The sequence below is a fragment of the Bactrocera neohumeralis genome, unplaced genomic scaffold (genome assembly GCF_024586455.1).
Source record: "Bactrocera neohumeralis isolate Rockhampton unplaced genomic scaffold, APGP_CSIRO_Bneo_wtdbg2-racon-allhic-juicebox.fasta_v2 cluster09, whole genome shotgun sequence".
NCBI classification, from domain to species: Eukaryota; Metazoa; Arthropoda; class Insecta; order Diptera; family Tephritidae; genus Bactrocera; species Bactrocera neohumeralis.
The window spans coordinates 15,800,095-15,825,269 of record NW_026089622.1 but is presented as its reverse complement, the minus strand read 5'-3'; the positions used below and the strand labels follow the sequence as shown (position 1 = coordinate 15,825,269).

General features: G+C 35.4%; 1 protein-coding gene across 1 annotated transcript; it reads left to right on the top strand.

Annotated features, from left to right (window-relative positions):
- The first annotated feature begins 635 nt into the window (after positions 1 to 635).
- On the top strand, positions 636 to 24,580 carry LOC126764446 (putative hydroxypyruvate isomerase). The gene is made up of 2 exons (XM_050482133.1): positions 636 to 1,343; positions 24,076 to 24,580. The coding sequence occupies exons 1-2, from the start codon at positions 1,112 to 1,114 to the stop codon at positions 24,381 to 24,383; spliced, it is 540 nt and encodes a 179-aa protein (XP_050338090.1). The 5' UTR covers positions 636 to 1,111; the 3' UTR covers positions 24,384 to 24,580.
- The last annotated feature ends 595 nt before the right edge of the window (positions 24,581 to 25,175 follow it).

Genomic DNA, 25,175 nt, shown 5'->3' with positions numbered 1-25,175 from the left:
CTTTAATATCTTTATTTATGGCTTAGTTATGACACTTTATAGGTTTTCGGTTTCCGCCATTTTGTGGGCGTGGCAGTGGGCCGATTTTATCCATCTTCGAACTTAACCTTCTTATGGAGCCAAGGAATACGTGTACCAAGTTTCATCATGATATCTCAATTTTTACTCAAGTTACAGCTTGCACGGACGGACAGACGGACGGACGGACAGACAGACATCCGGATTTCGACTCTACTCGTGACCCTGATCACTTTGGTATATATAACCCTATATCTGACTCTTTTAGTTTTAGGACTTACAAACAACCATTATGTGAACAAAACTATAATACTCTCCTTAGCAACATTGTTGCGAGAGTATAAAAATGATACTGATCCTGCCATGGATCCACTCCACAATGAATCTGCACCTTCTGGCTAACATAGCGCTAGTGTCGGACAGACTTCATAAACTAACGCAAAATTATAATAACAAATATTGTAATTCAGTTTGTGAGCGCATAATTGAACTTCGTCCATAACCATAGTGAGCTTTACAAATGTAGTATTCTTAGTTTTTCTTTGTATTTTTTCTTCAAATGGGTTTTATTACTCAATTGCGCCCTCTACTTATATATTTTTATAACTAAGTTTATATTACAAAAATAATTGTTATAATGAAGTAGATACCACAATATGTCTAAACTCTTATTCTAATTATTAGTCGACACATAAATTTTAAGCAAATAAAATAACTTTTAGCATACACATGTAAATATATGAACAAAATTTGTATAGTTTCACTGGTCATGAGTGTGCAAACACGAACCCTGAATTTTATTAAAACTTGCTCAGTAAAGATTAGTATTGTAAAAGTGTTTGGTTTTTTGAACATAATGCGCTTAAGATTATGATACATAAGATATGTATATCGAAATTATAGCAACGACATTCAGATACAGTATATTGCATTTAAACAAAGTTTAATCCATAATAAAACCTTACATAAGTTTGACTTGGAGTTAGAGTTTAGATATCATAGTAATTAATTTTCGAAATACCGAAGTAAGCATTGGCGTAATTATATATTACTTGGTTTGAGATCTCATTGCATTTCAATCGAATTAAAAATCATGTCATATTTTTTAACACATTACATATATGTATACATACTTATACTCGTATATTTTAGGATTCATGTAATGGCAGGACTCATTGAAGGAGATTCAAACGAACATTTGGTTACCTACAAAAGCAATTTAAAATATTCAGCGGACATTTTAGAAAAGGAGGACATGATGGGCTTGATTGAACCGATCAACAAATATGCCTTGCCGTCATACTTTATGAACTCATACGAAACAGGTGAATTAAAATAAATTTTAAACATTAGTAACAATATCAATTTTATTTTATGAATTAAAAATGCCTTTCGTATCTACCCATGCTTAAACGTATTTGATGCAATTCTAGAAATCAATTATAAGTATAATTTATATATGAACACATATATTTACATATGTATATTTCATTCTCGTTGAGTTGTTTAAATTGGAAACTGGAACATGCAAAAATATCTCGTCATTGTGACAAATTTAAAATACATCGTTTTTGGGATGACCCTCAGCTCCTTCAGGGAATATCGTTTTAACGGGTTCCACGGAGCGGCAATTTCAGCCAAATCTGGTTGATCGGTGGTATTCATTGCGTTTTTGGCTTTAAATTCAATCACAATCGTACTCTTTTTGAAAAAAATCAGCTTTAAGGGGCTATACTAGATTGAATGTTTCGACGTTCTATGGACGTAATAAAGTATATTTTTAGCTATATTAATTTTTTTTTTTTCGAAAATATTGAAAAATAACGGAGTTATGTGCTGTCTGCGGAAGTGCCGAAAAAAGTGCCTCAACTGCTGGCTTGATTCCGGTCGAATGAGTGGCTGAAACAAAAAAATTCAGAATGTTTATTAAATTTAAATATATTTTCTATACAATGCACTACGATCTTTGAAAAATATCAAAATTTAAGAAAATGGCGTAATTTTGAAAAAAAAAATCGTTTTTTTATGAAAAAAATTGTCGTTTTTTTAATGCCAAATTGACAATTTTCAACCAATCAAAAAGATCGTAGTCCATTGTATAGCAAATGTATTCAACTATACCCAGTTTTAAGTGAAGTCGATCGGTCAATTTCTCGTTGTGTTATGATGTCAGCAATTTTGAAAAATGTCGTTTCGAGAAAAACTCGTTTAAAAACTCGTGAGCGGTCGCTGTTTAGAACGCTGCCATTCAAAAACTATTCAAGATACGACCTTGCTGATTTCACAGGATATTTTTGAATATATAAACTATCGAAAAAGCAAAAAAAAAATTTTTTTTTGAAAGTGTCACACTGGTATAGCCCTTGAACGGAACGAGTTGAGCAAGAACGTATGTCATACCCAAAATATTTACCAAAATCATTCGATTGGACGCCAAAGATGTCGAGCTCTCTTGCCACCTCTCTATCACTTGCTTAACGATTTTCAAGCATGATATCCTCTTTTTTTTTAATATTTTCATCAGTAGAAGATGTCAAAGGTCGTCCAGAACGAGACATGACTTCAACGATCTCTCGATCGTCATTGAAGGTTTTGTACCACTCGTAGTTTTGTGTTTCTGATAAAACTGAATCGCCGTAAGTCTTTTCGCAACGATTCCGCACACGAAATTTGGTTAGAAATACAAGAGACAAATTCTTAGTTCGATACTTTTATCCATTGTAAAAATCGCAACGCACTACTAAGGTGTACCAATTTAAGCAGCTGCTGTAAACAAACTGGTTGACGGTTTGCTCTACTATTGAGCATTGTAAATAAGGACAATCCTACAAACTTACCAAAATACATTTTTTTTTTAATATCATTTACCCGGGGAATTTAATTACAATTTCCCAGTGCTATTTTTTGTCAGAATGTGGGAAAGCGACCTATTCTGAATTTTACGAGGCTTTATATACACATTTTAATGGATTAATAAAAATTATAAAAAAAGTCAATATCATTGAATCTATTTCGCTAGAGTATTAAAAATATAAATATTAAATTTTAATTTCTGAGAAGCGAGAGCACTTAAAAAGAATTGTCCTCAGTTTTCTCCGAACAAGCAGGACAGTTTGAAATAAAGTTGTGAGTAGCTTCTAAAGCACTCGTACCCATTTGTGTTACTATCGTTTGTATTTTTGTTTCGTGCAATAGGAACCAGAGTTATGAATTTTATAATTAAACTAGAGGACCCGTCCACGCTTCACTGTGGCTGATACATAGATAATATAATACTACCATCTATATGATTTCTATTAGTTGGATTATAACTATTAGTTAATGAGATATAGCATTTTTGTGAAGCAACTTGTGTTAGTTTACTAAAAAGTGGATCATAAAACATTTCGTGTGTTAATAAAGCATTGTTTTTTTGGGGAAAATTCTGTTGAATTTGGGCTCAGGGAAATCCACAGTTGAAAAGATATTTGCTAAGCTGGAAACAGGCGAAATGAGCACCAAGGACAATGATGCTCTAAAGAGGCGAAAGCTCTGTGCAAAGTGCGTGCCTCGCAAGTTCATAATCCAACAAAAGCAACGAATAACTGATCCTGAGAAGTATTTGAGTGCTCTTTAATTGTAATAAAACCCAATTTTTGTGTGTGACAATAGAACATAGCTCCAGCATTTCCCACTGGAGTCCAATCGACAGTCATTCTAGTGTTAGTTAAATACATTTTATTTACAATCTATTTTAGTAAATAATAAGCAAATTTGATAACAAAACCATAATTTGACTTATATTTTTGGTCTCCCATGAGATCAAAAATACTATACAATATAACAATATGTTCTAAATACAAATGTTTATATAAAAATTTTAATTATGCATTTAATTTCGTAGTAACATATGTATATAATTAAACATTTACTTAATTCCTAAATGGGAGATCTAGAACATGTTGTCTTTTTAGTCTAATAGTTTCATTACTATCATCTAATAGCGTGACTGCCAAAGGATTGTCGTGATAACTTATCCTGTGCAAGTATGCTGAATTAAATCTTTTAATTTCATCTTTAACAAAAGGTATATTCAGATCTGAATGAATGGCTTTATTTGTTATGAACCAATGCGCGTTTGTAATTAATCTTAGAGTTTTCGATTGGTATCTTTGTAGAATTTCAATATTTGAATTACAAGCAGTGCCCCAAAGTTGCACACCGTATGTCCATATAGGTTTTAGTATAGACTTATATAATAGTAATTTATTTTCAAGATATAACTGCGATGTATGACCAAGTAGCCAAAAAAGTTGTTTGGTTTTTATTTTTATTGTTTACTTAGCAATTTATTTTTGAGGAAGAATCTGTTTAAAATTGTAGGCATATGTATGTACAAATGATTCCTACAAACATGAATTTTGAATAAATGCTTATGATTTGAAATATAATTTTTGTGTATATGAGTTGTATTAAATTTTGACATAAAGATTTAAAAGGTATCCTATGTCCTTACCTTGGTTCTAAGCTACCTCTCCACCAATTTTCAGCCAAATCGGTTCAGCCGTTCTTCAGTTATAAATGGTGTAACTAACACAACTTTCTTTTATATATATATGTAGATAATTAAGGGTTAAAAATTGGGTTCAAATTTTTAATTTTGATTTTGGGATAAAAATAAAGAATTTTGTACTTTAATTTCATAATAAAAATTATAAATTTAATCCTTAACTAAAACATCTTAGAATAAAAATTAATAACATATTTTTTAATATAAAAATTGGAATAACATCTACGAAAAAATGGATTTTCAAATTTAGATTTAGAAAAAGGAATATGGAATTTAAAAATTTACAAACATCTGAAACCCTATAATTAGCATTAAAATTGTCTTTTTTTATTTTGTTATTTGGGACTAAAGTTTTTTTTTATTTTTCAATTCAGTATTTGGCATAAAAAATTAATTAAGGATTTCGTTATTACAAAATTGAGAAACAACATTTTTCAGCGCCCTGGCAAATTTCGCCCGATCAAATGTCGATAGTTTCATGTGCCCAGGTTACAAATTTATTAAAAACAAGCAAGGAAGGGCTCAATTCGGGTGCAACCGAACATTTTATACTCGCGCAACTTGCAAGATTTAAAGCCAGTGTGTAAAACCAATCATATAGAATAAAGTCAGTTTGATGTTCGAAAATCCTGATATTAGTTATATAGGGTGTAAGTAAAGTTGTTCGCTTATTTATTTTTGGCATAAAGATACACTGTTATGAGTAAAACACGTTCTCTTGTTTTTTCATTGGTATGACTGCGGTACAAAGTCACCCGAAAGTTCGAAAATTTTTTAATTAAGTACATATATGGACAGATAGACCATTATAAAAGGATTATCCCTTAATTCCATTATATATATCACACATTGACCAACATTTTCGATTAAAAGTCAACTGTAGGTACCGGTGTATAAATATTCGATACCTAGGTGCTTGGAACAGTTTTTATTGGATTTTAAATATTTTTGGTCATAAAGTCGCACACACTAAAAGCATTATTCGTGTTTTATCCCGTTATATTAACTACTTCTAATTTTTGTGCACTGGAAACTGATCGAATTGGAATTTAAAATTGTGCTATATGGGAAGTAGGCGTGGTTGTTGTCCGATTTCGTCCATTTTTACAATTAATATAAGAATGTTAAAAAAATACCACGTACTAAATTTTTTCGAAATCGATCGCTGTATAAATATTCGATACCTAGATGCTTGGAACAGTTTTTATTGGATTTTAAATATTTTTGGTCATAAAGTCGCACACACTAAAAGCATTATTCGTGTTTTATCCCGTTATATTAACTACTTCTAATTTTTGTGCACTGGAAACTGATCGAATTGGAATTTAAAATTGTGCTATATGGGAAGTAGGCGTGGTTGTTGTCCGATTTCGTTCATTTTTACAATTAATATAAGAATGTTAAAAAAATACCACGTACTAAATTTTTTCGAAATCGGTGATCAAATTGAAAGGTCGAGTCTCGTGATATGACCAAAAAGTGGGCCCATCGTCCAATTTTCACACAGGCTCTGATAAAGCGCTCTTGTACCACCTCGGTAGTAAAATTTTTAGTTATCCGATTTCATCCATTTTCACACTATCGGTAGAAGTTCTTATAAGATTTGTACTCAGCAAATTTGGTTGTTGTAGCTTAAGTGGCTTAGGAGATATGTACATTAAACTTGTTACGCCCAAACTACAGTTTTATATCTTAATTTAGTGCTTAGATATGGCACTTTATATATTTTCGGTTAATGGCGATTTGTGGCCGTGGCAGTGGTCCGGTTACGCCCATCTACGAACTCGATATTTTTTTGTACTAGGAACCTGCATACCAAGTTTCATCAAGATATCTTAATTTTTACTCAAATTACAACTTGCACGGACGGACGGACAGACAGACAGTCAACCTAGTCAGTTTTAGGTTATACGTACAACCGTTAGGTGAACAAAACTATAATACTCTGTAGCACCTGGTTGCAAGAGTATAAAAATATTGAATATGCTATTATTTTTATGATATTAACATTTCTTATATATTGACTTTTCTAATAATGTCAAGGTTCTGCGCTTTTAATTCGCGCATACAAGCTTGACGTGAGTAGTCCCCATTCTCATACTTACAATCTACTAAGTGTAGTTTTTGAAAATGAACCCATTGATTTAGTATGTGATGAAGTTAGGGATGATAAAGCAATTTGTCAAAGCGTTGGATGTGTTTTTATACCCTGAACAGGGTATATTAAGTTTGTTACGAAGTTTGTAACACCCAGAAGGAAGCGTCGTATACCCTTTAAAGTATATATACAAATGATCAGTATGTTGAACTGAGTCGATTTAGCTATGTCCGTCTGTCTGTCTGTCTGTCCGTTTTGAAATTTTGCAAACGTCATTTTCTCTTAAAGAAGCTGCTCATTTGTTGGAACTGCCGACAATCGGATATCGGACCACTATAACATATAGCTGCCATACAAACTGAACGATTAGAATCAAGTCCTTGTATGGAAAACTTTCACATTTGACAATGTATCTTCACAAAAGTTGGCCCAGGTTATTTTCTAAGATAATAAGGTAATATACGAAGAAATTGTTCAGATCGGCTTACTATAGCATATAACTGCTATACAAACCGAACGATCGGAATCAAGGGCTTGTATGGAAAACTTTCGCATTTGACGTGGTATCTTCACCAAATTTGACTGGTAATAACGTAATCTCCGAAAAAATTATTGAGATTTGATTAACCTTTATGTCAACAGAGCGTTACCCGGGTAACTTTTTTGCCTTTAAAGTGCCATATCTCTGGATCCGTCCGATCAACTTGAAATTTCATGATTGCCTAGTCTGAAGGGTTTTACGTATTGTGGTTAAATCTGAGCCGGACTGGACCAGCTGGAACTGAGATATGACCAAAAACTAACAACTATCCCTTACGTCAACAGAGAGCATACCCGGGTAACACATTGAATTTTCAAGCAACAATACTGAAAAAAGCGAAAAAATACATTTTTTTTAAATTCATTAATTTTTATTTAATTTATTAATAATAATATTATTTAATTTGACAATAAATTGAAAATTAAAATAATTTTATTACTATTTATGGGCAATTCAGGCAGCGCGGCATATCCTTTGAGTGCTCTGAACAAATGGGCTTGCTTATTTGCATATTTGCGGATTGGTGCACCTGACATCTACCTCCGCACGGGCCAGTTGCTCGCTGAGATCGTGCAGAAATTCCCTGCGCCGTGCTGTTGACACCTTCATGTGTGGATTTTTCTCCGTGTAAATAATATATGCGGCAAAGGCTGCGACATCCAGGATATTATAAAAAAACGCCAAAGGCCATCTATTTGTACGCCGTTTGGTGGAATACTCAGCAAGGCATTTGTCCATATTGTCAACACCACCTTTGTACTTGTTGTAATCCATTATCATAGCTGGTTTACGTCTAGGACCAACAATTTTCGTATCAAAGTGCATTGTAGATAACACATAGCACAACAGCTTTGTTCTTTTTAGGAACATATGAGCACATGGCAACGCTCTCACTGAATCCAAATATGGTGGATTCTGGTTGGCGCCCTTTTGCAATGGACAATTGTTTTGGCACAAATCTGCGGCGCTTATTGACTGTGCCCAGTATGGACAATTTGTGATCGTTCATCAATTGTTTTGCTAAGTTGTGTGTTGTGAAAAAGTTGTCACAAACAATGTTGCGTCCACTTCCACGCAACATGCCCACGCACAAGTCTTTGACCACTCTTTCACCCACATTTGCCTCACGTTCGCCGGACGCTGCCTTTCCTGTGTAGATTTGGCCTTTGAGTGGATACGACGTAATCGAGTCGCACATCCACCACACTTTTATGCCGTATTTGGCTGGCTTTGGTGGAATATATTGCGTAAAGCCAGTTCCTCCGCGCAACGGGTACAGCTGCTCATCAATTGTCACGTTGGCTGATGCGGTGTAATATTTTCGTAAATTGCTATTCAGCATCACAGCCGCTTTGTCATATTGTTTGCGATGCTCCCGCGTGATTCCATTATCAAAACGGATGAAACGACTTATTTCCCAAAATCGTCTGATGCTCATTAAAGCTCGAAACAGTGGATGTGCAGTTGTCTTCCACAAATCTTTTGTGTGAACGTAGCCAGAGTGAGTAACGCCACCAAGCAGCAACAATCCCAAATATGCGTCGAATTCTGTTTCTGTTACTGCTTTCCAAACACGTCGTTCTGATGTTGGGTTGCATTCGTTTATCATATCAAACACTGTATTGGCTTTTCTGTTTGTTTCACGGATTATTACGTCACACATTTCGTTTGTCATTATTAGCTTGAACGTTTCCATTATAGTTTTACCATCAGTTAGGCGACTTGGCCCGTTCACTCCAGATCTTAGCACGTTGTGCTCTCTTACTCTGGTGTTTTGTGGTTGTGTGCCACTCCAAATTGTCTGATCACTGCTTGTGTAACTAGCAGAATTTCCTAGTTCCACTGACTCTTCATCTATATCATCGTCACTATCATACTCTGGATTGTATTCAGGCGGCTGTACGTCTTCCACATCAGAGTCCGCTGAATTTATAACAGGCTCATTGTCGTTTTCATTTTCAAATGTCATGGCTCTTCATCGCTATCTGGACACCCATACTCCTCTCCTCTCTCCGAGATATTTTCATGAGATTCATATTCAAATTCAGGCTCTAACCAACCTCCATCTGCCATTTTGTAATTATTTTTGCACAACACAATCTTTACTTTTTACCGTAGGGTTTCGGTTGTAAAATAGAACTCAGCTCTGGTTGCCCAGAGCTCCTTTATTTATATCCTAATTCATGTATGCACCACATCCTGAATGCATACACACATCTTAACACTAATCTACTGTACATACCGATAGTATGTATACATATCTTAAGCATAAGTGTTTTCAAGGGCAAACACAATGGTCTATTGTTAGTTTAAGGTCATTTGCGATCTTCAGGGTAAACATAATTGTTTTTTAGCTATTATTCGTTTAGGATCATTTGCGGTCTCAAGGGCAAACAATCCTTTACATTGCATACATTAAATACTAAGGTCACTAATCAATATACCCGAAATGAACATTTATTACATTGTTGATAGAAAAGGGTATTTGTAAATACATATCTACGTTTAAGACTAGATTCGTATGCGCCGGCGATAATGAACATAAATATTTGAACTATGATATTTGTATCCTTACAAAAATATCTTCTTTACAATTATAACGGTTCAGAAATCTGAACAAAACCTCCTTTTCACCTTACGCTACACTAATCTTCATACAAAATGTATGGTGTTACCCGGGTATGCTGTCTGTTGACGTGCGTATGTAAAATTCTCTGTTGACATAAAGGTTAATACAGCATATATATATCGTCACCTGAAATGCAAAATAGCGTAACAACATTTTCGGAAATTTACAGCGGCATGAATGAAAAACGAAATAAAATGGAACATGAGTGAAACAAAATTTTAATATTGGTTAAAACTAGTTTATATTTGATCGGAGAACCAGAAAATATTGACCATATGTTATATTATGTATGTAATTTGAAGTAGTGAAGCGTAATCAATAAGACATTTAATTTCGAATTTTTTGATGATACGTTATTTTGCATTTCAGGTGACGATATGCACCTGTGAAGGGTATATATTATGTAATGAATTTTTTACATTTAATTTCTCCAAAGTAATCCCCTCGCACTGCAATACACTTATGCCAACGAATTTTCTAGTCATCATTGCACTTCGAAAAATCCTCGAAATGATCCCGAATAACCAATGCAGTATGGGATGGTGCATTATCGCACTTCTTTGTTCAATAAATTCAGACATAGTAAAAATTGAAGAATTCACTTTTAGGGCCTCACAAAACGACACGTATCTCAAATACTAATGAATATTTTGAAATTTACCATAGATTTCACTAAAAGTAGTACCAACTTACGAAAAAAAAAAAAAATTACCGAATCGAAAAACACGCGAAGTATAAATTAAAAATTCAATTTGATCACAGTAGTATGTGGATTTCCTAAGCTTAGTATGGAAAAGTTGAAATTATGTGTTGGTCCTCAAATACGGCAATTTATGAAAGATACAAATTTTATCAAAGTTGCATTGAAAAGTTTAGTGTTGATAATTTTCCTTAGGAACTATGTATACTTAAAAAAAATATGAAGATTTTGCAAAATATTCTCACAAACTTTAAGATTATACTTTGATATAATATGAGTATCAAGTTAGAGCAGGGGTGGGCATATTAGCCCTCAGTGGCATCTTGAAGGCACGAGTGCACATTTTGAGGGCTAGAGGAGGGGATAATCGCGGGCAAACATGAAGAGGGAAGTGAGAGCAACGTATTTTACCACTCCATATTTACAAATGAGAGCAACGTATTTTGCCACACCATGTTTACAAATTAAAAGACAGTGGCTACGCTGGCTAGGTCATGTTGTCCGGATGGACGAAAACACTCCAGCTCTGAAAATATTCGACGCAGTACCCGCCGGGGGAAGCAGAGGAAGAAGAAGACCTCCACTCCGTTGGAAGGACCAAGTGGAGAAGGACCTGGCTTCGCTTGGAATATCCAATTGGCGCCACGTGGCGAAAAGAAGAAACGACTGGCGCGCTGTTGTTAACTCGGCTATAATCGCTTAAGCGGTTTCTACGCCAATTAAGAAGAAGAAGATGTTTACAAATGAGAGCGCGCGCATATATGGAAAGTTGCACTGTGGGTAATAACTGTAAAATTGCCTAACAATTTTAAGTTTCTTTGTAACTACTACAAATTTTTAAAATGTAAGACAAATAACAAAAAGTATAATAAACTAGCTTACCCGGCGCGCTTTGCTGCGTAGTTCGTAAATATATTAATAATTTATTAATTTTTTTTTTAAATAAATATTTATCGGCTATTATACTTCATTTAATTTTTTTTCATTATAGACATTTTTGTCATCTTCTTTTTAAACATATTGAATATTCAAATATGCGATAAATTTGCCAAAGCAATTGCCTATTTTCAGATTTTATGAAATATCCACAAACGAAAAATGTAAATTTTTAGTTATTTGACGTTTGAGTGTAAACAAAAACATAAGAAAAACAAAAACATAAGCATTTGACATGAATGAGTAATGTCACATTATATTGTTGTTACTTGAACAAAAGTCAACTTATTTAGCAAACAAAAAACCTGAAATTTCATGGTATATAATTATATTCTGCGATAATAATTACTCTGTATTTGAAAATAATGTGATTTTCCATTCATAAAAGTGTAATAAAACAGTAAGTTAATAGCCAAACAAAAAAGTCAATAACAAATACAGTATAATTAAATATAATAAAAAAGTTTTTTGTTTCCAAAGTATACCATACAAAAAATGACGATGAAAAGATTCGATATGAGAAGAACATTCCATTCTGATTATCTTCAGGAAAAAACAGTTGTTGTTCAGTCGATTGATAGCCCATCGTGCGTCACCGTAAAATTCAGACCGGAAGAAAGGGAATACCAGGATGTAGAGCAAATTCTGAATTTCCGATTAGCAAATATCAAGCCAAGTAATGGGAAATACTGGTCGCGAGAAGCTATCAAATATTTTGAAGAAATTGCTTTGAACGAATCTTTCACTATGAAAATAATGAAACAAATAGACGAAATCTTTTTCATAAATTTAGACGATTATGAATTAAGGATGAGGATTGACCAAGATATTGTTGATAAAGGATATGCAGTTCATGAGAATGCTTTCGTACGATATTATCTATTTACTCCATAAAATTGTTATAACGCTAACATTGAGAAGCGTACATAAATATGAATAATAAGAAAATTGTCATAGCGATTCAATAAAAAATTCAACAAAGTAATACTCTTCAAACATTGAAAGTATTTATTCTTCAGTTTCCTCTTATTTTTACATAAGCGTATATAATAAATTGTAAATCTCAAAAATTCGAGTTCTAATCTAAAACATTTTGATAAACAACGTTCGTTTCCGAGATTTTCATGTTGGCTGCGTGTAAAGTGTGTAGTATATTGGTGATATCTTTCATATGTTGTTCAGAGTTAGCTGAATATATTAGGACATCATCTATATACGCGTATGCACATACTCCTATGAATGGTCTGAGGATGTCGTCAACGCATTTTTAAAAGATCGTGGATAGTCGTAGAAATTCATATTTGGCAATATTTATTGAAAATGCTTTTTTTCCCTGTCTTCCTTTTTATACTCTCGCAACAATGTTGCTAAGGAGAGTATTATAGTTTTGTTCACATAACGGTTGTTTGTAAGTCCTAAAACTAAAAGAGTCAGATATAGGGTTATGTATACCAAAGTGATCAGGGTGACGAGTAGAGTTGAAATCCGGATGTCTGTCTGTCCGTCCGTCCGTCTGTCCGTCCGTGCAAGCTGTAACTTGAGTAAAAATTGAGATATCATGATGAAACTTAACCCCTACTAAGTTTTTTATACATATCTCGGAATTTACTATAGCTATGTCAACCAAACTCTACAGAGTCGTTTCCTTCAGGCATTTCCATATACAGTTTAAAAATGGAAGAAATCGGATAATAGCCACGCCCACCTCCCATACAAAGGTTATGTTGAAAATCACTAAAAGTGCCTTAACCGACTAACAAAACAATCAGAAACACTAAATTTTACAAAAGAAATGGCAGAAGAAAGCTGCACCCAGGCTTTTTTTAAAAATTGAAAATGGGCGTGGCGTCGCCCACTTATGAACCAAAAACCATATCTCAGGAACTACTTTACCGATTTCAATGAAATTCGGTATATAATATTTTCTTAACATCCTGATGACATGTAAGAAATATGGGTGAAATCGGTTCACAACTACGCCTTCTTCCAATATAACGCTATTTTCAATTCCATCTGATGCCTTCTCTGTATAATATATACATTAGGAACCAATGATGATAGCGGAATAAAACTTTACACAAATATGGTATTTGAGCTGTGGAAAAATTGTCGTGATCGGACTATAACTTTTCAAGGTCCCTGATATCGAACACGAAGAACTCAGTGCCTAACCTAGCATAACCTAATTTTTCACCTAAAATATCGGTAAATCTCTCAGACATTTTCATGTAATTCAGAGGGCATCATTTTTATACTCTCGCACAAAAAAGTTGCTAATAACAGTATCTCGATTATCACTTTATCATGCGAGAGTATAAAATGTTCGGTGACACCCGAACTTAGCCCTTCCTTACTTTTTTATATATGCAGATATATAAAACTGCCTTGCATATGTACGTATAAAAGCCCACAACTTGAGAAAAGTTTTCCCAATTGTAGCTAAAATGAATTTTTACAAATAGGAACAACCATAAGGTGTTCTGAAGTTTTAAAATGTGCTGTTTTCTTATTAAATAAAATTGTTTTTAGATACAAGTATAACTCAGTATAATTTTTCCTACCTCACTTGTAGAATTTCCCACCATGCAAAGGTAAATAAAAACAAATGTTAATGCGAAACTTATGTTTACCTCTTTTTGTTCACACAACTGTACAATTCCGATATGAAGTAAACTTCCGCTCTTTAATTTGTGTACAATATCAGTATTGCCGCAACCATTCTGCGATGAACATTAAGTTATGGAGGAATGTTATTGATTTCACAGTAAACTGATATTCCCCTCATCTAGCCCTCGTGCGCACTTTGCTAACTTTGCGGGCTAAAAATGTGCCCATCCTTGAGTTAGAGTATAATAGCAATCATATGATATACATATGTACATATCAGAGACCTGCACGATTAAGGTAGGCATCGTACGATTACGTTACTAAGTAACACTTCTGACGATTACCACGATGCGAAGGTAACATTGCGCATCGGCATCGCGGCATCGTGGCATCGTACGATTACTATCTGGTATCGTCAATGGCAAATGAAACGAAGTACATACATATGTACAACATACAAGTGAACATATAACATAGGGTACATTCTCCCCCGTCTTGGTATCCACAATTTTATTGTAAAACTTCCAGATGTCACTTGAACCCGATGCATCACTAATTTTATAAACACCACTTTTAATACGTTGTAAAATTTCCATTATATAGATTTAAATAATTGCACAAATGCAAAAACTTTGCTAATGCGAAAATGCCAGTTCTTTTCTTCGCGCACAATACTAATTGAGTAACATGTTAGTAACCGGCGATGCCGCGATGCCGATACCCACGATGCCGATTAGCTTTTAAAAACTTATTTCATATTCGATGCATTCGCTATTTATAGGATTTCTAGACAAGCTAAAAAGTTTTCTAAGTATAGGAGTGTATCTCTTTCAACATTTTACCGAGTTTTGTCTTACCTGCAATAATAATAATAATAAAAAACTCGGTTGCAACAGGTGGTACGAATAAAGAATAATGTATGATTCTTTTTAGTTATAATTATAATGGAATGGTTGTAAACAGATGTATGTGCGAAAAGACGATTACGAATAGAGAATATTTTCATTTTAAGCATTTATTTCGCGCTCATATAATGTTGTTTTCGCGCTACTGCGTGGGAAAGCTCGGACGAGCTCGCGGATTGCGTGCGCGCTCCTCGCATCGGTTGGGCGGGAGAAGGGTAATCGTTGGGTATTATTATTAAGTCTAAAGAGTGTTTTACTACACAATGGGATGAAATTTCCATCTACGTATTCCATTCGCATATTTTGTATATATCAAAGAGAATTATGAGAATATGAAAATGTTATTAACTGCAATTAAATAAATGAAATACATGTGGGAGTTATCGAAGACTGCCAGATGGTGCTTTTTTTTACTAGAATTCAAGGTGGGTGTACTAAACACACCTCTTATCTTTGGTTGCGGTATAATAGGAATGAATGAATGCTACTCACTACCGCCAAAAACTTTGGCCGGTATTACTACATTTTAAATTTGGTCTTATTAATCAATTTATAAAGACTCTAATCGTGATTCCGAACTTTTCACATATATGAAAAACTTTTTCCGCAGCTTTCAGAGGCGAAAACAAACGCTACAATCTAGAATGGACAAATATCGAAAAAAGTCTGAAACAGTTTTAATACATTAGTGCATATCTTCCATGGAAAGCATAGGGCTGGCTATATTTACAAACTGGCCACTGACATGATAACGATTTTTTTCATCATTGGGTGTTGAATGTTTCTAAATATGCGCATGTAATTCGAAAGAAAAAAGTTAAAGCTTCCACAAAATATAATGGAATTCGAGAGACATTAACAAGGCCAGTATGAGAAATATAAATATATTAGAATGTAAAGTTTATACCTAAAGTAAACAAGTAAGGAAGGGTTATGTTCGGGTGGTGCTGTATCAGTTTGTGTAGCACAACAATGGTTCGATCGCTTCCGTTCTGAACAGTCGATGACATAATGGAAAAGATTGACGGCCGTCACATAAGCAGCCATGATATCGCTAACGAACTTAACATTCAACATCAAACGGTTTGGAACCATTTAAAAAAAGTTGGCTACAAAAATAAATTCGATGTTTGGATACTATATGAATTGTCTGTGAAAAATGTAATGGACTGAATTAAGCTCTGCGATTCTCTGCTGAAGCGAAATGAAATCGAATCATTTCTTAAGCGATTGGTAACAGGAGACGAAAAGTGGGTCAAAACGACAATAATGTACGAAAAGATCATATGTAGTTATAGTGAAGCTCCACAAATGGTCGCAAAGCCAGGCTTGACGCCTCGAAATGTTACGCTGAGTCTTTGGTGAGATTGGAAAGGAATCATCTACTATGAACTACTCTAGTCTGGTCAAACAATTGATTCTACATTTGACTGTCGATAACTGATGGATTGAAGCAAGCAATCGAAAAAAACGGCCACAACTGATCAACTAGAAGGGCTTCGTCTTCTAGACCACATACATCTTTGATGACTCGGCGAAAACTGGGAGAGCTTGGCTGGGAAATTTTGATGGACTACCATTTGTATCGGTCGATGCAGAACTCCCTTAATGGAGTAATGTTGGCTTCAAGAGAAGTCTGTGGCAAAAAGAGGCCGACCAAAATGGTACATATTCGGTTCATTAAAGTTCATTATAAATATGGTATAAAAAAATTACTTGAAGTTTGATTACAAATACGAAAAGACTTTTTCGACTACCCAATATATTGAGTGAGGAGGAAATTCATTAGATTAGGGATATAAAAGTAAGACCAAGTTCTTGACCAACTGTATACATATTCAAATCTAAACTATTAATATAATTAAAAAATAACTTGTCTTGTCACTTAATTTCATTAAAATATCATACATTGACCAATCTAAATCATATTCTGGATATATAGAATTTGATTACGCATCAGCCGCCTCACAAGGTGTCGAAAAAACGTTGACAGGCGATTGACATTTTGTGGGATCCACCGTGATCAAAGTTTTTTTTTTACTATGCAGGTCCCACTGACGTCTTCTCGATCTATCAGCTCAATCTTGCGGGCGTGTGTTGCCACCGTACAGTCGCCAGTTAGTATTCCCATGATGCTTCTACAGTCTCTTCTCTCGAGTTCCAATAGGAATTCTGTGTACGTCCGATCTACCGTTTTATACATGACATTTGTAGTTTTGCACCCTAGTAGCTCGTTCCATTTGGTTTTAATTTTCTTTACCACGCTTTTGTCGTGGTCGTCATTTAGACAATGCATGGGTTTCCCAATTTTGTTAACGTTTTCGGATGTTAGCCTTACACCATTCTTAGCAGTCTCGTCCATTATTTCATTGCTCTCGATGCCTTTGTAGCCTGGCAACCAGTAGAAGTTAAGTTGCTTGCTTCTGGCAACACTTTCCACCACTACCCTGCTATCTAAGACACTTCTGGCAGATATACGACACGAAGTTACTGCCTTGATTACTGCTTGGCTGTCTATGTAGATGTTGTGTATGGAATTGCCCTCAGGTGCATTAGAGGCCGGCTCCGCTGCTTTCGCAACAGCAAGAACATCAGCCTGAAATATACTGCGTGGTACGGCAACTTAAAAGGCTGCCTTATGCCTAACTCTGGACAATATATTTCCGCACCAACTCCATCATCCATTTTCGAGCCGTCAGTATAGATGTTGATGCCAGTCATTTCTATGTTTAATTTGACCTTTTTTCTCAGTTGAAAAGTGGGGTCATGTAGTCGGTGTTTGACCAACCACCATTACCCACCGAGCTATGCTCGAATGTTCTATATGTAAATTATCCAGCAGCTAGTAGTCGCCCCGCCGATTTTCCTGGGCAGTTTTCAGCCAAAAGGTCTACAGGTGACAGGTTTAGTGACGGTTAAAGAGCCGCTGTTGGAGTTGTCCTCAAAGCCCTCGAAAGGGTACTGCGCAGGGAGCCGCAGTCTGCTGCTCAAGACAACCCCAATGTACTTGGTCCGGTCCGAGAGAGAGTTGTGTCCCATTTATAGAAGGGAACTTTCATAGAGAAATTTTGTGCTTTTTTGTGAACACCAGCAGGTCCGTTTTCTCCGAGTTCAACCCTAGACCCGGTTGGGATGCCCAATTCTTGGACTGTATTGAGAGTACTGCTAATAGTCTGTAGACACACTATCTTAGGGGCTTTACCTTTCAGGTTCTCTCGCAGTTCAATTTAGCGTCGCTTGATTCTGCTCTTATTCGTCTAGATGTCAAAACACTTATGATCCAACGTTGTATAGCAGGATCAATACTTATTGACTGGATACTGTTCAGAATAGAATGCTCCAAGAGCGTATTTCTTAGATTCAAGAGGCCTTTCGGCATTACAGTACCCCGCCAACCCATTAGAAACATGGTAAATAAATAGAAAAATTTACGAATAACGTACTGGGGAAGCTTGCAAGGCGAAAAATTTGAATTTTTTCCACTGCGTAAGTATTAAGTAGCCTGTATACTACATATTACTCGGTGTCAATCATAAAAAAAATATACCGTTACAATTAGCGGAACTTGAATAAGAAATCATATTGAGATGCTTACTTCACTTGGAATTAGTATTTGTGATTTTTGGCTCATCAGAAGTAAATTGTATGACGTAGTGGAATAAATCGAATTTTTTCATAAGTGTTTAAGTATTATTTCATAGATTCCAGAGTTTTATTTGTTAGGTTAGTATTTTTTTTTTGAAGTTTTCTGAAGCTTTATATTACAAACAATTAAAAATATAATTTTTAGGAAATAGGTAAAAAATCGGACATTTCAAAGAAAAGCCAAAGTGCTATTGTTGCAATTTTAAAGATAAAAGCACATCCTACAAAAAAATAATAAAAAAAAATTGGAGTGAGTGCAGCTACTGTTACTCGAGTATCGAAAATTGAGCACACATTCAAATATTGCACCGTTGGTCGCAGAAGTATGCGGCAAAATGCTGCCCAAAATGGGAAAATGTCTGAGCGCATTTGACGTAAAGTAATGAGGTTCGCTCTGTAATTGCGCTGCAAACCAGCTAAAGAAATTTAAAAGAAGCTAAATGATGCCAATGAAAAAATATCGCAAAGAACAGTTGAACGCATCTTTTCAAAAAAAAAAAACCTAAAAACCGCCGTACAGCAAAGAAATCAAAATTGACCAAGCGAATGAAAAATCAACGAGTAGTAAGTAAGGGTCAAACTCGATCAGAAATACACAAAGGTGGATTGAAGATTAACTTTAGCGACGAATGCCGGCTAGAAGCTGTGACAGAAACCCTTCAATTTGTGTGACGTAGACCATGTGAACATTATGTGGAGAACTGCATTAAAAAAACGGTAAAATATTCCCCCAATGTAATGATTTAGAGCTGCATATCGGTGGAAGGTCCTGAATCAATTTAATTTGTTGAGGATACGATGAATAGTGAGCAGTACACCAATGTACTTCAAGATGGTTTTGTACCATATTTGGCAACACTGAATCCTCCAGCAGCCCAATACACTTATACGCACGCTGAGGTGCCTTGCCACACCTCCCGACGAACGACTGCTGTTCTTCACATCTTGGATATCAATATACAGTTATCCCTCGAATAACACGGTTAATTGGTTCCGTGTTAATCGAAATCGTGTTATTTGATACTAATAAATCATACAATTTTTGAGATTCCGTTCCGTGCTATTTAAAACCGTGCAACTCGGAACTCGAGATCCATACAAATTTGTTGTCCAACGATTAATTAAGAAAACATTAAAAATAAGAAATTTTTTTTTTTTATTTTTAGTTATAAAATTTCAGTTATACAAAAATAACAAAATTCATTCAATTTAGAAAAGTGAAACTTAAAAATTTAAAAGGTAAAATTTTATAAACGCAATAATTTTTAAATTACATATGTTCAACCACTGATTCAAATGCATTATTGCGTCATTCTACAAACAGTCGTTCGAAGGAAAATTATACTCAATTTTTAACAGGAATTTTCGCGACTTCGTGTAATTCGAACTCCGTGTTATTCGAGGGTTGTCGCAATTTTTAACCGTGCTATTCGAGATTTCGAGATTTTTAACCGTGCTATTCAACTCAAGTACCGTGCTATTCGAGGGATACCTGTATTACCTTAGGCGGGCAATTCACCCTATCTAAATTCCACCGAAAACTGTTGAACGTTCCTTAAATCGAAAGTATATTCCCGATCCAGATTTAAAAATAATGATGATATTTGTTTGAATAGTATGCCTCAAATAGTGAAGGCTGTTAATAAAAATAAAGGTTTGTCAACCAAATACTAAAAAAATTTAAGTTTTTTTATGAAAAGATGATATTTCAAATAAATATTATACAAAAAATTGCATTCACACATCGTAATAATTTTTGGTTTATTTGACTCTGAACGCAAAACTATATGAATAATTGTCCGTGTTTCTAATGGGTTGGCGGGGTACTGTAAATACTAGTGTGTGGAGTGCAGTCTCTACTGATCTGTCTATCATATATGCGTGCTACACCTTGGACAAGCTTCTAAAAGGCGTTGCGGCCCTAATGTACGCGTCCAAAAGTGAGTGTTGGCACATACAGCCACTCGCACTCAAAATGGGACACTACTAAAAACTACTTATTTTGTATCATTCATCTTAAATATCTCTTATATGTGCAGTAATGTTGTCGAAATTTTTTTTTTATTTTATGTCATTACATTGAAGCTTAACTAAAATTACCTTTTTGATTTTTTTTGTACACTTTGATTTTCAAAATATTGGCATTTTTACATATTCATCTAGTTACTGTATGCTCACATTCAAAGTGGGACACGTGCAATTTTTTTAAAGTACCGCTATTTTCCGGACGCTGCAGTCGGCAATTTCTACTTAAATCAGTGTGTTGTGATATTTCATAGTGTTCGGATGTTAGTTTCTTCAAAATGTCACAAAAGCGTCAGACTACAGCCGAAGAAAGAAAGATTGTAATAAATAATTATAAAAACAACAAATCGGTAAGAGAAATTTCCAAAATAGTTAATAAGAAGAAGAGCACGGTATTTAATATCATTAAGCGTTTTAAAGCCACTAATAATATTGAAAATAAAAAACGAAATTGCGCTGGTAGATGCGAATTATCCGACCGCGACAAGGGATATTGTTTAAAACAAATCGAGAACGACCCACTCTTGTCAGCAGTTGACGTAAAAAATAAGTTAAAGGAAATAAAAAATGTAGAGGTTAGTGCTGAAACAGTTCGACGAATCTTTAGGAGTAATAATTTTCACGGCAGAGCATGCATCGACAGTTGAGATATGATTTTGCTCGAAAACATATACATAAATGACAATACAACGTTCTGGTCCAAAGTAAGTGGAATTATTGTAAATTTTACCTACCTTTTTTAATTCTCTCGTAATCGCTTTAGGTTCTTTTTACAGACGAAACTAAAATAAATCTCTTTGGGCCGGATGGAAAAAGATTTGCTTGGCGGAAACCTCGTACTGAAATTCATGATGCGGCGATTAAAAAAACATTAAAATATGGCGGTGGGTCTCTTATGATGTGGGGGTGTATGTCTGAGTCTGGAGTCGGTAAAATACACTTCGTCAACGGAATAATGGACTTTAAGTATTATATTGAAATTCTTAAAGAAACTGTGAAGGAAAGCGCCGAAAATCTCGGCATAAAAGACGACTTCGTGTTTTACCAGGATAACGAGCCGAAGCATAAGTCTTGGAATGCGCGAAACTGGCTACTCTATAATTGCCCGAAAGTATTGGAGACACCTCCCCAGTCTCCAGACTTAAACGTAATTGAGCTTTTGTGGGCGGAATTGAAAAAAAGAGTTGCCAAACGTAGAGTGAAAAATATTACCGCTCTGAAGGACGCTGTAAAGGAAGAGTGGTATAATATTGAGCCAGAATTTTGCAAAAAATTAGTGGGAAGTATGTCCCGACGTCTGCATGCTGTGATTGCCAGCAATGGGAAGTCAACCAAATACTAATCATGCGTCCAAGGCAATATTATAATAAAATAATTTTAGTGTCCCACTTTAAGAGTGAGCTTTATGAAATAAAAGGAAAAATTGTTTTGTTTTGTCTTAAAATATTATTAATAAAATGAATTATATTGAAAATAAATTTTAAAACTTAAGCATGGCTTCAATTTTGAGTTTAAAATATAGGAATTGTGGACTTTTCGTAGTGTCCCATTTTGAGTGTGAGCAGCTTGAATTTCAAGCATCTCTTACTAATCACGTATAACCATGACACGGATAGACATAGTACATTTTGCAGCATGGCTGGAATGATTCCGTCCGTACCGGGAGATTTGTATGTGTCGAATGAGCGGATTGCCCATTCTATTTTATTTTCTATAAAGATGTGTTCTGGAACGAATACTGCTCCGTACTCCCTTCGCAGCGAAGACTTACAGCCTGGAAAGTCCACACTGTCTGGGTTTTCAAATGAGTCCTGGCAGTTGTCCGTCCATGCTCCCCTCTTCTTAATTTTTTTTCTTAATTGGCGTAGGCTCCGCTTACGCGATTATAGCCGAGTTCGCAACAGCGCGCCAGTCGTTTTTTCTTTTCGCTACGTGGCGCCAATTGGATATTCCAAGCGTAGCCAGGTCCTTCTCTACCTGGTCCTTCCAACGGAGTGGAGGTCTTCCTCTTCCTCTGCTTCCCCCGGCGGGTCGAATACTTTCAGAGCTGGAGTGTTTTCGTCCATTCGGACAACATGACCTAGCCAGCGTAGCCGCTGTCTTTTAATTCGCTGAACTATGTCAATGCCGTCGTATATCTCGTACAGCTCATCGTTCCCTCTGCACCATATAGCAGGACGGGAATAATGAGTCGTTCACCACCAGACCCATTTGCTTCGATGCCTTATCCATTCTGGAGAAAGCAGAACTAACGGCGCGGTTGTTAAGGCCAATGATATCAATAACATCGGCATATGCCACCAGCTGTACACTCTTATAGAATATTTCATCTTCTCGGGAGGATGGAGTCATGTGCAGAAGTTCACGCAAGTGAGGAAAGTTCTCTGATCGCCATTCACTTGAGAGTGACCAAAAACGATCCTTTTACGTATGGATCAAGCAGCTCTTGACTTCCGGTCTTTGACCAATTATCCTCTGGGTAGCCGATGCCGTTCGCAGGCGAGCTAAAGCGAGAAGGCGAAACATCTCCTACACAGGGTTGTGCACTTGGTTTGGGACCCGCCACGTAAAAAAGGCCCCCAATGAAAAAGATTTAACAATATCGGATGACGGCCATGGCAAACGAATTAAGGATAATGATTTAAGATCATGAACCTGGAATGTCCGGTCCCATACATGGGAAGGTACGGCCGCCCGGCTGGTTGATGCCCTCGTTAGAGTGAATGCTGACAGCACCGCCGTTCAAGAAATGCGATGGACGGGACAAGGGCTAAGGCGAGTAGGTCCTTGTGACATTTACTACAGTGATCATATAAAGGAGCGCAAATTTGGTGTGGGGTTCGTGGTGGGAGAGACTCCGTCGCCGAGTACTGTCATTCCCCCCGGTGGATGAACGGCTAGCCAAAATCCGCATCAAAGCGAAGTTCTTTAACAGATCGCTGTTTTGCGCCCCCGCCCCGACGGAAAAGAAGGACGATGTGACCAAAGATGCCTCAGTAATTTTATATTAATTTGCGAGGTATCTTAATTAAATGAAATGTTGTATTTCTGATAATAATGTTTTTACATGCATATATATTATGTATAAATATATATGTACTCATACGTACTATTTTCTTTTTAAAAATTTATCTTGGGTTTTCGTTTTTTGCCAGTGTCGGTGACCTTTTTCAGCATCTCGTTGACCTTGACGCTTATTAAAGTATTACATTCGAGAAATATGTAAAATTTTTAAGAAGAAATATTAAAAAATACGGCGTCCTGTTTCCTGCATTCATTTACGATAAAAAAATTAAAAACCCTGCTCCTCTCTTGACCATATCATAGTTACATAAGTTATTTATTTCGGATAAAATAAAACCACTATGAAACCAAATGTATGCCTTATTGAATTGATTGAACCAATTTTATTCTCATTTCAGCATGTAGCATAATAAGAGAAATAAACAGCAACCATTTGAGATTATTGGTGGATCTATATCATTTGCAACACATTACGGGAAATATAACACATGCCTTCGCTGACTTCAAAGACATAATAGGACATATTCAAATTGCTCAAGTTCCTCATCGGCATGAACCTGATGTTGCCGGAGAACTAGATTTTAGTTACATTTTCGACTTATTAAAAATGTCTGGATATGATGGCTGGATTGGATGCGAGTATAAGCCAAAAACTAACACCTTGGAAGGCTTGAAATGGATAAAAAACTATAATATACAATTATAAATAAATTAGTTAAATTTACACTTCCATATTTTGTATACCTTTGCAACAAAATACAAAAATTTTGTTCACCTGAGGTTGGTTTTATAACCTAAACGAAATCTGAAAAAATAGATACAGAATTATATAAATGATTTGGATACAGAGTTGAATTCCGTGTAATTTGAGGGCCAATTAATAAAATTCGCTGAAACTTGAAACGTGTTCCTTTGCACAGTAAAAAGGGTGGCAGGCGGAATAGAAGTAAGGTAACGCCCACAAAATGCGATTCCAAAAATTGTGAAGTTATATAAATAAGCTACATTTTACAATAAAAAAACTCATTTAGTATGGGAATCTGCGATTTAAAATTTTTTAAAGTTTAATGTACAATTAATAAGTTAGTGGCTTACAGTATTGGTAATTCTATATATTCCTCATCTCATGAGAATTTGCGTCTGGTTTCTGTAAGTTTTTGATGAATTTTCAAAATAGAGAATACCAACGCTGTGATGATAAGACAGACATTCTGGAATATGATGTTCAGCCTTTGTAGGTAAGGTAGACTCGGACTTTATGTCATTGAGCCGCTGAGCAGCCTCTTCATGGAATGTCAATGAATAGTTTTCCTCGAAAAGTTATCTGTTTTTATACTAATACTTTTGCAACCAGTTGCTACAGAGTATTATAGTTTTGTTCACCTAACGGTTGTACCTATCACATAAAACCGGAAATCGGATAACCCCGCTCACTACCCATATAACGATACTGTTAAAAACTACTAAAAGCGCGATAAAGCAATAACTGCATACGCCA